Genomic DNA, 15,947 nt, shown 5'->3' with positions numbered 1-15,947 from the left:
ATACTTTCTCGAAAACGTTGCTAGCTCTTAGACTAATCTTTTTCTTAGTTTTTTTTTTCTAAAACGGTTTGGAAATTTGGAAAAGTATAAAATGATTAATAACATTAGGACAAGCAATTAGAAATAACAATTAACAATTAACATTAGGACAAGCAATTATTAGAAATAACCATTAGGACAAGCAATTTTTTTATGAAGAATACATTTTTCTCAAAATGTCAATAATAAAAAAGTTTTTCCTCTTGTAAAGACAATCCAGGAACATACTGTATAGATAGGTTAATCATACCGGGTATTTTTCAAGTGGTTCACCCTTATAACTTTTTTACTTTTTCAGAAAATAAAACGAGATTCGGTATGGTAGTACATGATTTAAATCAGTATTGATTGATGTATTCGATTATTTTCTGTCACTTATATTCTGTCACAAATATAATTCTAGTAAACCAATTTGATGTAGGCCTAGGAGACCGGTTACCTGCATGCCATCGACCCAGATATGTTATTAAATAATATTAATAATTAAACAATTAAAATATAACAATCTCGGCCCTCGGGTCGATAATCAAACGCAGGTCACCGAAGTACGATTTCCTCGTGGTCATAGCCGGGTTAGTGCAATCAGATTGTAAACTATTGAACGACGTAACCAGCGATGACTACGAGGAATAGAAGGATATAAAATTGGTCAAGTGCGAGTCGGACTCGCGCACGAAGGGTTCCGTACCACTCATTATCTATACAACATTAGACACTATAATATTATAAACTTTTTTTCCGATTTAGCTGAAATTTTGAATGCGCGTATAAGTAATTTAAAAAAAAATGAAGAAACACATTACTAAAAATTGTATTAATCAATAATAAATATGTAAAAAGTAAAAATATTTAAAAATATGTAAAAATTAAAAAAAGGTCGCCTTGACTAGGATTCGAACCTGCCTTACTACGGCTCCAACGTCATAGCAGCGTAAAGTCGTAACGCTTTAACCACGCGGCCACCGAGGACTTGAAAGATTCTATGTAAAATTCTTACTTAAAAGATAATGTTTAGTGAAAGTACTTTTTTATTTATAAACATTTATTTAATTCTGTTTTTAGTATTTGTTCTTATAGCGGCAACATAGATTCATTATCTGTGAAAATTTCAACTGTCTAGCTATCACGGTTCATAAGATAGACCTTTGTGACAGACGGACGGACGGACAGCGAAGTCTTAGTAATAGGGTTCCCGTTTTTACCCTTTGGGTACGGAACCCTAAAAAAGAGTATACTGAAGAGAACGGGGTTAATTGCATTATGAAGTTGATAGTCAAATGGTTAATCAATAGCTAGTCAGCCAGTTAGTCAGATAGTGAGTTAATTGACCAGTCGGGAGATGTTCTTGTAAGTACCTCTGTAAGTCTTGGTATTTCCAAGAATTGTACTTCATTCTTTTAAAAATTTAAACTATTGTATATTTTTGCACAATAAATGTATATTTTTCTAATTGTTGTTTTCCGGTGAAACACGAAGTGACCAAAACTGACTGAATACGTCAATCAATCCTGATTTATGTCATATACAAACATACCAGTCTTAATTTTTTATCTGAAAAATTAAAAAGTTATATGAATGAGCCACTTTTCAAAAAACACGCGGTACTGAATTAAACGTAAACATAAAAATCTTAGCTATAGAAAAAGGTAAACAAATTTGATTTGCCTATTAATTTGTTTTCCTTTCCAACACAGTGTTATCAACATGTTTACTAGCGGCTGCATTTTTGATTCTTTATAATAATGTTTATATAACTTGTTATCGCTATTAAATTTACTGTGTAATATACACGAATTAATTTAAGACAGTGACGTACTTGTCTTTCTTTGAACTCTTCCTCGATGTCATTCTCTTCAGATTTGTGATCGATCATTGGGACGTTGACTGGATCCGGCAGCAATATGTGTCGGTCTTCTCGACTAAACAAAATAAAACAAACATCAAATATGTTCGAATATCCATACGATCGAAAAAAAACGGCGTCAAAGACGGCTGGGGAATGACAATCTATGATAATTTTGACAAGGTCAAGCCTTAGACGTTATTTACTTGGCCTATACTCTACATACAGTTGGCCTTAAAAAGGCTGTAATTTATTTTAATACTGTTTAAAATACGAGACAAAATATTTTTTTGGAAATAGATTTGTGTCTGGAAACGATCTATACTTTTTTAATCGTTCTAGTGTTTACATTTGACAAGTTTTATGTCAATTTTTAGTAAACGACGTCTAGACATTGATCTCGCCAAACTTACGGACCTTTTAAAAAAAAATAATTTTTATTCAGAAACTATTTGACACGAGTTTACCAAAAATGTTTTTATACCTACTACTGGTTAAATGATTTGTAGATATAGTCTATAAAATGAATAACTTTGAATTTTAACCGTTATTTTTTACCAACATGGCAAATATAAAATCCCTCTGTCAAAAAAGTTACTGATATTCTTTAAATTGAGTGCCTGAACGAATCAGATAGGTAACTCTTTTTACTTTCGTGAAATAGAAAAGGAAAATAATAAAACAAGTGACAGTTCTTCCTCTTCTTGCAAAAATCAACACGAAATGACATAATTGTCAAAAGTAAAATGACATCAGCTTTTGACATTTTTAAATATCAGACCAATGCTGTCTCTAATAGAACAGCCTCGGAGCGAGATTTATGACGTCACGCTAGTTAGATACTACGGATTAATAAATATGTTGTAGAATACATGGAAAACATAATTATTCATCGTATTTTTGGTTTGTATTTTAAAAATGATATAGTTTACATGAAATATACATAATATATACAGTTAATAAATGCAATATATATACCTATTTATAGTAATAAATACTTTGGCAAATCAACTATGAACCATACAAAGCAGCAAATGTTTTCCAATATATATACTAATAATGAATAGGTACATAAGATAATGGATAATTGGATAATGGTAATAATAATGGTTAAAATGTAAAATATATTTTAAATTTGAGGGTTTGAAAATCGATCTAATTTAACAAAAAACATTCAATATCTACTAATAGTGATGTATTATTATTTACATTCACAAAATTTATATGCATATTTCGCAAGTATCAATGTTCGAAAAATTATATTTGCAAATAATACAATATCATAGAAAAACAGGCGTCAGCGATGGCTATGAAATAAAGATCGCTGTCATTTTATATGTAAAATTATTCTAAATTTTTTATTTTTTTGGGATTTAGGTTCGGGAAAAACGCTGATTAAGTTTTCATTTGGTTTGTCATTTTTTTCATTTTTTTTGTTTAAAAAAAACGTTTCGGCTAACATTATAGCCTTCATCAGTGTTGTGTCATGAAAAAAATAGTGTCGAATATAATCCAAAAAATTACATATAAAATATTCTAAATATATATGTTACTGTAAATGTTCGAAATGCGGTAAAACCTAGGATTTACCAAGATAGTAAAAATCAACCAACCCCACCAAATAACCACCTAACCAATGCAATAACACCACCCAAATAACCAGGCTAACCAATGCATTAACACCCTCCAAATAACCAGGCTAACCTAATTAGTTAATGCCTTTGGTAAATCCTAGATTTGGCGCGCTTATCCTAGGTTTTACTGCATTTCGGACATTTACAGTAACATATATATTTATTAATTAATACATATTTATTAATCCGTAGTATCTAACTAGCGTGGCGTCATAAATCTCGCTTCGAGGCTATTCTATTAGAGACGGCATTGCGTCAGCATGGCCGCAAGTTGCTAACCTAATAGAATTAATTTCAGATTTTTCAATAAATAAACACTAGAAAAGCCCACGGGAACTGTCAAATTCAAAGTTATTCGTTTCACAGACTATATATACGAGCAGTATGACTTTTTTTGAAACTAGTTTCGGAGATAGAGTTTACCAAAAATGTTTTTTATTCCTACTACTACTACTAATCATCAATTATATCATTACCCAGCCAAGAAACAAAATAAAAACCAGCATACAGTGTTGCCGGTTCGAACCTGTATAGGCATTTTTCATAAACGGCTACTTGGGCGGTGATAATTCTTGATTCAAAATCCGGCAATAACGCATAGATAAAATGTTTTCTCTTTTAAATAACTTTTTTCTCTTTTAAGCATATTCGATTTGTCATTAAGCTGTCTCCATCAGCGACCTACACGTTAAAATCCAAACAATGGGTCTAGAGTGACCAAATCTGTATAGTTCTTCTCACATAACTATTCCCAATATGACGAAAATCCCGTCAAATCAATGAAAATCGGTATTTTTTGATAAAAATAAGTTTTTATTAATAAAAACAGAATCAAAAAAAAATTGTGCGTGCAGGGGCGGATACAGAAATTTATTTTAGGGGGAGCCCAAATAAAAAATAATGCAAAATATGCCTTTTAGGGCGCCATTTTTAATCCAAAAGCCTAATATTTAACCCAATTTACAGATTTTAGGGGGGGCCCGGGCCCCATGGGCCCCCCTCTGTATCCGCCACTGTGTGCGTGCACTATGTGCGCATATTTGATATGAAACTTCTTACTATCAGCTATTAAATTGGCGGATTTGAAAGACATGTTTGAAAATGTCACATATAATGCTGTTTTAATATAAATGCTATTTTCAATTTATTTCTGTAATCTGAGCCTGTAAATTTTGTGGCATACCATCCAAAGTACACACTTTTATGCAAATGCCTAATAATGTTAACGCTTAAATTTATTTAAGAAGAGACAAATTTTTGAACCTAACCAACAATTCGTATTTATAGTGGTTTATAATAATTGTATTAAATTATACGAATATTTTCGTTGATTATTGGTTTGAAATAAATATGACGATATCCTCCAATGAAAATGCAAGTTGCTTAACTCTAATAATTCTAATTTTGAGCTAGCAAATGAGTAGGGTTCCCAACCGTCCCGGTTTGGCCGGGATTAACCAGGAATAAGAAAGTTTGTCCCGGCGAAAGTTTTGTCTTGGCCGGGACCTGGTAACTAAAAAAGTGTGTACTACACACATAATATATATTTTTCTCTAATATTTAATGTTTTGTTTCAATTATTTAAAAGCTTAAAGATAATTGTCCCGGAATCGCCGATGCTCAAGTTGGGAACCCTACAAATGAGCTAAAGGCTTTACATAGACAGAAGCTACAAATCTATTAATGAAAATATGCATGAAAATTCACTTCCTAGCACACAACCAGAGGATTTTGGTACACAGGTACAGTATCAAGTTTATTATAATGCTTTTCTTAGCTTTAAATCAAATGTTTCCTGGTGTTTGCGCGATACTTTATACGTCCACGCATGGTCAAGGTCATGTCGTGTCAAGGCCATGAGGTGTCACGGCATTGAATTTTTACTCCCATCGCGCGTAAAGAAGTTTCACTTCAAAAATATACAATTTTAGTTATTTGAATAATTTTCTTTTAAATGACATGTAAAATGTAATTAATAAGTAGTGGAAAGTCTTAAAATGCGCTGTAGTATTAGAATTTCATAATTACTGAACAGAGATATTTATTTATTTTTTAAGTTTATATCAACATTGAATATAAGTAACCTCCAAATATAGTATTTCCTTTTCAGTAATCCCCTATAATCCCCACGTTTTCTGCAAAAAAGTTTTAATTCCAAATAATAAAAAAGAAAAGATATCACATAGTGATACAAAACTAATATCAACATTTACTTTGCCAATCATAAATCAATATAGTGATATCTTATTAAACTTATCAGAATAAATATTTATTTATATTTTGTTTTAACTAATAATATTGCGGTGTAGTATCAATAAATAATACAATAAAATTTCTTGTTTAATTTTATATACAAGGTGACCTGAATTACTTGGACTAAACTTTAAACCGCCATTTCATAAAACATGAATATATGAAGAACCATCTTTGTGAACAACATTTAAAAACGATTTTTCTGTTTATCTCATACGTAAATGAAATTTCTGTATTTTTTCATTTAAAATTGACCTTTCGATATTCTAAATTTTTATGTAATTTAGTTATATATTTTGTCAGTAGTATTTTTCCCATGTCTAAAGAAGAATATATAACTTATATATATTTAAATATATTTTTTAATATGATCTATACCGGGTGTTGCATCGTCCAGCGGGACATAGAAAATCCCATGTAAATTTTAATGGGGTTAATTATTGGTTTCCCTAATTATTTTAGAGAATAATTCTATTTAGGTTTATTGAAGAGCACTAAAACCCACATTTCAAAAGAATAACTTTAGATATTTTTGATTAGCCCGTTTACGGGTTATCGCCGATTTCTTTTTAAATATTTCTCCTTTCTTATGGCCCTGTATTTACTTATGAGCACCAGTCAAGGTAAAAGATAACTGTCAAATGAAGTTGTCATTTCAGAAATTTACCTATTTAGTGCTTTATTATTATTGAAAACTCATTCCTACATCGAAAATCTTAAAGATGTATTTATAAATACAAATTAATATAAATTAAAGTAAAATAAAGTAATCAATTACAAGGTTAATTATAGTATTATTACAATATTCAATAACTTATTAATTTAGGTACTATTAAATTGTTAGAACTTTAGGATTTAAGATGTTCAAATATTCCTGCATCGACTGCTAGACAATAACCCAGGCGATCATAAAATTTCTTCTTACAGTCGCTAGTTGGTAAACAGAAATTCTATATTGCATTCAGCAGAAATAGAATTTTTTAATTCGTCTAAATTTGGGTATTTTTTATCCTTGTATATCCTGTTTTTTAAATGGCCCCAGAGAAAGAAATCATTTGGCGAAATATCAGGAGACCTTGCTGGCCAATTTACTGTATGATTTAGGCCAATAACGTTTCCGTTAAAACTATTGTCTAAATATTCCCAAACAGCCAGGGTACTATGTGCCGGGCAGCCATCCATATGGTACCAAACTTCCTGATTTTCCTAGCGGAATCATGTAAAGCAGGTAAAATATGATTTTCGAGGAGTTCCAAATAATATTCTGCATTTAAATTTCGCGTAAGAAATAATGGCCCGATAATATTGTGTCCGAATATCCCTGCCCAAACATTTACTTTCTGTGGATATTGCGTCCTTGTTTCGACAAACCTGTGTTGGTTTTCTTTGCTCCAATATCGATAATTTTGAACATTGGGTTCATTATTTAAGGTAAACGTGCATTCATCAGTAAAACATATGTTTTTTTTTAAATTCCCTATCCATGTTTGCTCTTTCCATCATATCATAACAAAACGCCTGCCGCCGTATTTCGTCCCCATCTCGTACCTCTTGGTGCTTTTCATATTTGAAGGAATAGTATTTATGTCGTTTCAAAATTCGAAACGCTGTAGTGTGATCTATTCCTATTTCATCCTCAAGTTTCCTTGTGCTGATCTTTCCATCGATTCTTTCCATCGTTCTCTTCCACGCACAATAAAACTTCCAAGTCGGTATCATTTCTTGCATCTTCTCTTTGTTCCTGCCTTGCTTCACATCTGCAGTTATTTATTAGGGTACCTTTGGTCTCAAATCTCTGGATATTCCTTGCGATTGTAGATTTTCCAGGTATCGGTCTATTCGGATACAGAGCAGCAAACATGTCCGACACCTTTTGATAATTATTTCCTTGATAATACCATATAATCATCAATACTTTTTCTTCGATAGTGTAATTCATGGCTAATATTTTCGATGTAGGTATGAGTTTTTAATAATAATAATAAAGCACTAAATAGATAAATTTCTGAAATGACAACATCATTTGACAGTTATCTTTTACCTTGACTGGTGCTCATAAGTAAATACAGGGCCATAAGAACAGAGAAATATTTAAAAAGAAATCGGCGATAACTCGTAAACGAGCTAGTCAAAAATATCTAAAGTTATTCTTTTGAATGTGGGTTTTAGTGCTCTTCAATAAACCTAAATAGAATTATTCTCTAAAATAATTAGGGAAGCCAATAATTGACCCCATTAAAATTTACATGGGATTTCCTATGTCCCGTCCGACGATGCAACACCCGGTATGTATAGTTACCTAAAATACAAAAATCACAACCAAAATTCTTTAGAAAATGTTCCGTAAACACTTTAGAAATACAGGGTGTTTCTGAATAAGCGTCCACTATTGCAGAGGGTTATTTTTAAATATTTATAAGATAAAAAGTTCATATATACCGGGTGCGTCTCAAAAGTGGCTCGCCCCTATAACTTTTTTATTTTTTCAGATAAAAAAAGGGGTTTGGTATGTCAATATGTGACATAAATTAAGATTGATTGACGTGTTCAATTGTTTTCGGTCACTTCCAGTTTCACCGGAAATGACTACAACTTTTGATTCTTAAATGGCACCCTCGGTATTTATTTACTTTATTCGATAGAAAATGACACTCTGAATAGAATGACATATTATCATATGTCAACTTCTGTTGACATTTTCGCTTAAAACAAAATTGTATTTTAAATTTGAATCTAGAGTGCCATAAATGTGTTAAAAATACTAATTTTTAATCAAGGAGCTTTGGAAAAATATATTTGATCATAGAATGTTTTTACGGTCTTGTCTTGGCCGGTTAAAAGATGCCTAAATCGTATTTTTAATCATATCTCAATTTTTTCAAATGGAACAAGGGTGGCTCATTAGAATATTTAGAAAAAAAAATTACAAATAATTTGGTACCACACACTTGGTATTTCGAGTAAAATTGTCGCTATGAATGACATGTTGCAATTTAAAATAAACCACATTCGAAAATGTCAAATGTTGACATATGATATGTTATTCTATTCAGAGTGTCATTTTCTATCGAATAAAGTAACAAAATACCGAGGGTGCCATTTAAAAATCAAAATTAGTCATTTCCGGTGAAACAGGAAGTGAACGGAAACAATAATTCTCATTTATGTCATATATACTATCATACCAAATCTCGGTTTTTTATCTGAAAAAATGAAAACTTATTAGGGGTGAGCCACTTTTGAGACGCACCCGGTAGATGTGTTCTAAAATACTGTGTTTTCGAGATACAGGGTGTCGAGATACAAGTTTTAATAAAAAATCGTTTTTTATTTCCATAACATCTTCGAAGCCAATTCAGATATTTTTATGAAATTTGGTACCCATAGCCTTTCACTATTAAGAGGCATTTTTCGATAAAAAATATTTTCCCAAATTTTTACCAAAAACACAATTTTACTTACAAAACCCCATATCAGATTTAAGCAAATTCGCCATACATTAAAATAGTTTATATTTTTTTACGCAAAACCGTGCGTCTGACAAGAAAAGCAAATAGACATAATTTGTTCTAAAATGAATGAAGATTTGAAAAATAATTTATTTAAAAAAAATCATGACTTGCCATTTTTTTCTTGAAAAATATTCAGTCAATACGAACAACACTGATGAAAATTTGAGAAATTATTTTTCATCGAAAAATGCCTCTTAAAAAAATATTTTTTTTCTTAAAAATTTAACACCCTGCATCTCGAACACGCAGCATTTTAAGACACATGTTTATATGAACTTTTTACCTTAAAAATCCTTGAAAAATCACCCCGTAAAATATATATTCAAAAACACCCTGTATATTCGAATAAAACATTGTTTTTTAACTTAACTAACCTAATAAGGTTGTTTCCACCATTCACCACATGTCCATTGGTCAAACCGTTCGGTTTCAAGGCAGTGCTCTTCTCTATTTGGGGCTTATTTTTGGTATAAAGAGTGGGAACGTCGCCCTCCTCGCTGTAGCCTTCATCCTCGGAGTCGGAGGTGTATTTTCGTTTTTCATTTTGGGCAATTTCGATGTCCTTCTTCCCATACTGAAAACAAAATGTTTTTATTAATATACGTACTAGCAGGGTTCGAACATATTATCATGAATGTGTTTACGTATCCAGAAAAATGCGTCCCGTGAGAGTCACGGGACATCTTATCGAAAATAACTGGCACAAAACTGTACGCCACTGCATTTTGGTGTCATTTTTATACAGGGTCGCTGATATGTATGGGAACGGTAGATTATTAGGTAAAATATAAGAGGTACCGCAAAAAGTTAAATATAAAAGTTATAGGGTTTTTAAACATCTATTAGCGGGTAATAAATTGAAACATACAGGGCCGGTCATAAAGTCGTGGCACATCAAAGTTTATTTTTTTTAAATGAAACCCCCTGTGTATTATTGCATATTTCGCTTCTTCCTTCAATTCTAAGCAAAAATCGAGATACAACACAATGTACCTCAAACCAACCGTTTCCGAGTTATTGACTTTTAAAATATTACTTAAACAATTCGATTTAATTAATTTCGATGTGTTCGGTTTCATTTAACGATGCCATTCTGCGGAAATTGTGATATAGTCTGTAAAACGAATAACTTTGAATTTGACAGTTCCCGCGGACTTTTATAGTGTTAATTTTATTAGGTTAGCAACTTGCGGCCATGCTGACGCAATGCCGTCTCTAATAGAACAGCCAGGAAGCAAGATTTATGACGTCACGCTAGTTAGATACTACGGATTAATAAATATGTTGTAGAATACATGGAAAACATAATCATTCCTCGTATTTTTGGTTTGTACTTTAAAAATGATACAGTTTACATGAAATATAGATAATATACAGTTAATAAATACAATATATATATATATATATATATATATATATATATATATATATATATATATATATATATATATATATATATATATATATATATATATATATATATATATATATATATATATATATATATATATATATATATATATATATATATATATATATATATATATATTTATAGTAATAAATACTTTGGCAGATAAACTATGATCCATACAAATGCAGCAAATGTTTTACAACATGGCTGAAATCGTACTCCATAGTCAATGTAGATAGTTTTTGTGTTAAGAATAATAATTTAAAAAAATATGTGGTCATCTTTTGACAAGTTTATATTAGTTTATTAATTGCAGTAAACATTATAATATATAAATAATTTTTGTAAATGCAAATAATAATACATCACTATTAGTAGATATTGAATGTTTTTTGTTAAATTAGATCGACTTTCAAACCCCAAAATTTAAAATATATTTTACATTTTACCCATTATCTTATGTACCACCTATTCATTATTTGTATATTGTAAAACATTTGCTGCATTTGTATAGTTCATAGTTTATTTGCCAAAGGATTTATTACTATAAATAGGTATATATTATATTGTATTTATTAACTTATATTATGTATATTTCATGTAAACTATATCATTTTTAAAATACAAACCAAAAATACGAGGAATAATTATGTTTTCCATGTATTCTACAACATATTTATTAATCCGTAGTATCTAACTAGCGTGAAGTCATAAATCTCGCTCCGTGGCTGTTCCATTAGAGACGGCATTGGTCTAATATTTAGAAATGTCAAAAGCTGATGACATTTTACTTTTGTCAATTATGACATTTCGTGTTGATTTTTGCAAGAAGAGGAAGAACTGTCACTTGTTTTATTATTTTCCTTTCCTATTTCACGAAAGTAAAAAGAGTTACCTATCTGATTCGTTCAGGCACTCAATTTAAAGAATATCATTAACTTTTTTGACAGAGGGATTTTATATTTGCCATGTTGGTAAAAAATAACGATCAAAATTCAAAGTTATTCATTTTATAGACTATACTTAATAATATTTGATGTTAGTTTTCAAGTTAGCATTTATAGATGTATAAAATGAGATTATATCAAGTCTGGAAATTACAAAATTTTCGTTTAACATTTCAAAATCAAAACTGCATAATTCGGAAATTGTTGAATTTATAGGTACATAATCGTAATTATTATTAATGTACCTAAAACCTATTATATTTTACCTAATAATCGACCGTTCCCATACATATCAGCGACCCTGTATTTTTTTTAGATTAAGCAATGCAAAGTTTTAACATCCTGTATCTTTAAAACTATGCATTTCCGGACCCTATAGGAACTTTTTAGTAATATTTTGATGAGAAATCATCCCTAAAATTAGGCGAAACAACACCCTGTATAGAGTGATTCTTTAATAGTGAGTAAATCATTAAAATTTCATAAATTCAAATTAAAACCCCTATTTTACACGAAGTACACCTCAAATTAGCCTAAATATGCACTTAAATATCGGATCGGCAATAAATATATTAAACAAGGAAAAAATATCATTAAACTGTATTTTATTGCTATATTGTCACAAACGTAAAAGTAATATAATCGATCAAAATTTGTCTGGACGTCACTGCTATTAAATGATTTACAAAGCAATACATGTCCCATAATTACAAATCCAATGCCAGATTTAATGATACACCGACAAATTACTACGTAAAAAATGCGACTTTATTGTACAGGGTGTCCCAAAAAATTCTCACTCATGAAATTAACATATATTATTAATTTACCAAACAAAACATGTATCATTGAACTATACCGTTGATTGAAAAAATTAGAAGATGCGCAACCTTATGGGCGATTTTGTAACACAAGACCTGTCCGAGATGTAGCCGACGTTATCGTCAGCCTGTCCGAGAATTCCGAGATTTAGTTTAGCTCTGCGCCGTTGAGCGCTAATAGTCGTTTATAGCGCAGCGCATAAAAAATACTATGCCGTAAATCAAAACTTTATTAGGTACTTACTGTAGTAGGTCTGTACTTATTTTACTACAAATATCGTAATCTTAAACCATACAGGGTGTTCAAAATTCTATACCAAACTTTCTAAAATATAAAATAGTTTTTCTTCGTTTTTTTTTTAATGGAACACCCTATATATTATTTATTTGCTGGAAGGAGAATTAAAAAATGTACACTTTTCGTATTTAAAGTATTTCAAAAATTTTAACGGTTTCGCAGATATTCGCGGTTTTATATTTCGTATGGCATTTTCCACAGTAAATTTTTATCAAAATGGTTTAAGTTTACGATATTTGTGTCAAAGTAAGTACAGACCCACTACAGTAAATACCTAATACAGTTTTGATTTCAGGACATTTCTAATATTTTTAATAATTTTTTTAAGAATGGCTGAAAAAAATATTTTTTTATTTATTTATTAATATTTTTGAAACTGTAAACATATTTACTAATATCTTGTGGATGATGTAAAGTGATTAAAAAGGAAGCCAAAAATGCAATAATATACAGGGTGTTCCATTTAAAAAAAAACATCTCGATTCACTCACACTTTTTTGAGCCACCCTGTGGAAGTTAAAATATTTTCCTGAAATACATCCTAATACATACTTTAGGTTTGCACTGAAACAAAATTCCTAACTTTTTTATTATAGGAGCTACAGACGCCCGACACACTATTGCCGGACCCTGTATAATAGAATCTTCTTACATTTTAAAGTTGTCAATTCTATAGGTATAATAACATACACTCGAACATACATTAAAAATAATTACTATTCATGACCAATAACTGTAAAAACAATGTTCAGTATGACAATGCCGATTTGCTTAATATTTCGTAATGATACCCATTTTGAAATACACAGTGGCCTAAAATTATACGTACCCAAACTTTTACAGTTGATCAAACAAGTTAATCTGAACAGAAAATATTCTAACCGTGGACAAAATCTGTCCAGCGAAAGGAAGAATAATTTCCACATATGACATACAAAAAATGACAGATACAATTTATTTTTGAATTAAATACACAGAAAATTGCTACTTTTGTACACTCAAAAATCGATTTGCTTGGGCAAGCAGCAATACTTAAACTACTGAAGTATCAAAACAAATAATTTCTTTCAAATAAAATGTATCAAAAATTTAAAAAAACAAATATTTTAAACGGTTAACTAAAAAAATGATCTGATAAAGTTTCGGACCCCCTATAAAAGCTACTTGAACTTGCCGAGAACTTTGTACCCAATTTAGCAAAAATATATAAGTATGTAATTAGAAATTCTTGATAATATCTCACTCATCTCAGTCTCATCATTTTTGATCGCAAATTATATTTCTATCTGATATCCGGTATAAAAAATAAATAAAAAAAAATCGATTACAAAAATTTCAGTAATCATATCTAAAGGAAAGTTTTAGATTTTAGATTTAAAAAAATAAATGTTTTGTCTAGACAAGAACACAGATATAACATCGTTAAGACATGATCACACCATTCAGTCATTTCATAATTTATAATGATACAAGCTGACTATGCATATACAGGGCTGTTCACCACATACGACACCGAGTACCTATTGTAGCTAAAGGAATAGATTTTTGCAAATTGTAAGTTTAGGATTCGTTGGAGGACTATTAGAGCTACAATTTAAAAATAATTTTACAAGATACAGAGTGTCCCAAATAATTAAAAAATACAGTTGTATTTTTTCAAACAGAACACCCTGTATATTATTATATTTTTAGATTCTACGATTGAAATAAAGGTAAATTTGATTAAGGTTTATCACACTTAAATCTTACCGTTTTTGAAATATTTTCAATTTTGTGAAATTGCAGTAAAAAAATTAAGGCTTCATTTCTCCAATTTAATACTAAATATTTACTGAAGATTACTTATTGATCAGATATTGTGTTGAAATAATAAAAATCATACTACCTTATAAAGAGTGTCCAAAAATTTATATTAAATAAATGCTAGCTTTAAACAGCAATAACATGGTTAATTTAAATGGAACACCCTGTATTTTTTACAATAATCAGATGCACAATTTAATTGTCTATCAAATTGTATTATACCATTTTTTGCCTAACTCTTCAAGTTTTCGTAGAAAATGCATTTTCTTATAATTTAGACCTCATTTACCACTATACCCATGGAATATTGACATTTTAGATTATTTTTAAAAATGTAACAAATTTTCAAAAAGCACAGATACTAATATTGTCGTATAGTTTGCTTGTTTCATTAAAAGATAAAAAAATGTTTAAATATTTTTTTGTTAAAGAGAACCAATTAATATGATTCTAGTATTCAAACTACATTAATTGAACGTTTACGTTGATTAATAATAATAGCTCCAAATACTAAAAAACTTAATTTTGTATGTATATTAGACAGTGTGGTAAAAAGTAACACCTTAAAAATGTTATTTCATTTCTTGACGAATGCTAAATACGGATACGAATACAGAGACGGACGTTCATTTTCATAACTTATTATTATATTGATTTCTGATTCAAATCCACATTTATTTAGAATAAATTTATTAACTTTAATTAAGTATGTAATTAATTAATATTTGGGCGGATAATGGTAGCATATTTATTTAATGGGTATGCTCTGCTTTTATAAAGATTTAAATAGTTTTCTTTTTGTATACAAATGGGCTAGTAATATTACCGTTTTTAGCACCTGTACATATTACCGTTTTTGCTTTAAAATAAATCTAAAATGTCAATATTCCATGGGTATATTGATAAATGGAGGTCTAAATTATAAGAAAATGCATTTTCTACGAAAACTTAAAAAGATAGGTAAAAAATGGATTATAGAAATTATTTAAAATAAATTTTTAGACACTCTGTATAAGGTGGTATAATTTTTATTAATGCAAAACAATAACTGATCAATAAATAAACTTCAGTCAATATTTAGTGTTAAAAACTTTGATACCCTTGGAGAAATGAAGCCTTAAATTTTTTACTGCAATTTCACAAAATTGAAAATATTTCAATAACGGTAAGGTGAAAGTGTGATAATCCTTAATCAAATTTACCTTTATTTTAATCGTAGAAACTAAAAATATAATAATATACAGGGTGTCCCATTTAAAAAAATACAACTTTGATATTTTTTATTTATTTGGGACTCTCTGTATCTTGTAAAAATATTTTTAAATTGTAGCTCTAATAGTCCTTCAACGAACCCAAAACTTACAATTTGTAAAAATCTAATCGTTT

The 15,947-nt window shown here is 29.7% G+C and overlaps 1 protein-coding gene across 2 annotated transcripts in view; it reads right to left on the bottom strand.

Annotated features, from left to right (window-relative positions):
* The window catches only part of LOC115879067 (glycerol-3-phosphate acyltransferase 3), a 56,472-nt gene that overhangs the window by 37,998 nt on the left and 2,527 nt on the right, over positions 1-15,947 (bottom strand). For both annotated transcript variants that reach the window (XM_030895711.1, XM_030895710.1), the window contains exons 2-3: positions 9,656-9,855; positions 1,856-1,958 (exon numbers count right to left, since the gene is read on the bottom strand). In XM_030895711.1, the coding sequence (XP_030751571.1) occupies positions 1,856-1,958; positions 9,656-9,855 (303 nt within the window). The remainder of the gene's footprint in view (positions 1-1,855; positions 1,959-9,655; positions 9,856-15,947) is intronic.

This window comes from Sitophilus oryzae, unplaced genomic scaffold (assembly GCF_002938485.1).
Source record: "Sitophilus oryzae breed Bouriz unplaced genomic scaffold, Soryzae_2.0 scaffold_1576_pilon_pilon, whole genome shotgun sequence".
Classification (NCBI taxonomy): domain Eukaryota; kingdom Metazoa; phylum Arthropoda; class Insecta; order Coleoptera; family Curculionidae; genus Sitophilus; species Sitophilus oryzae.
Note: the sequence above shows the minus strand (reverse complement) of the source record. Positions and strands in the feature narration are given on the sequence as shown.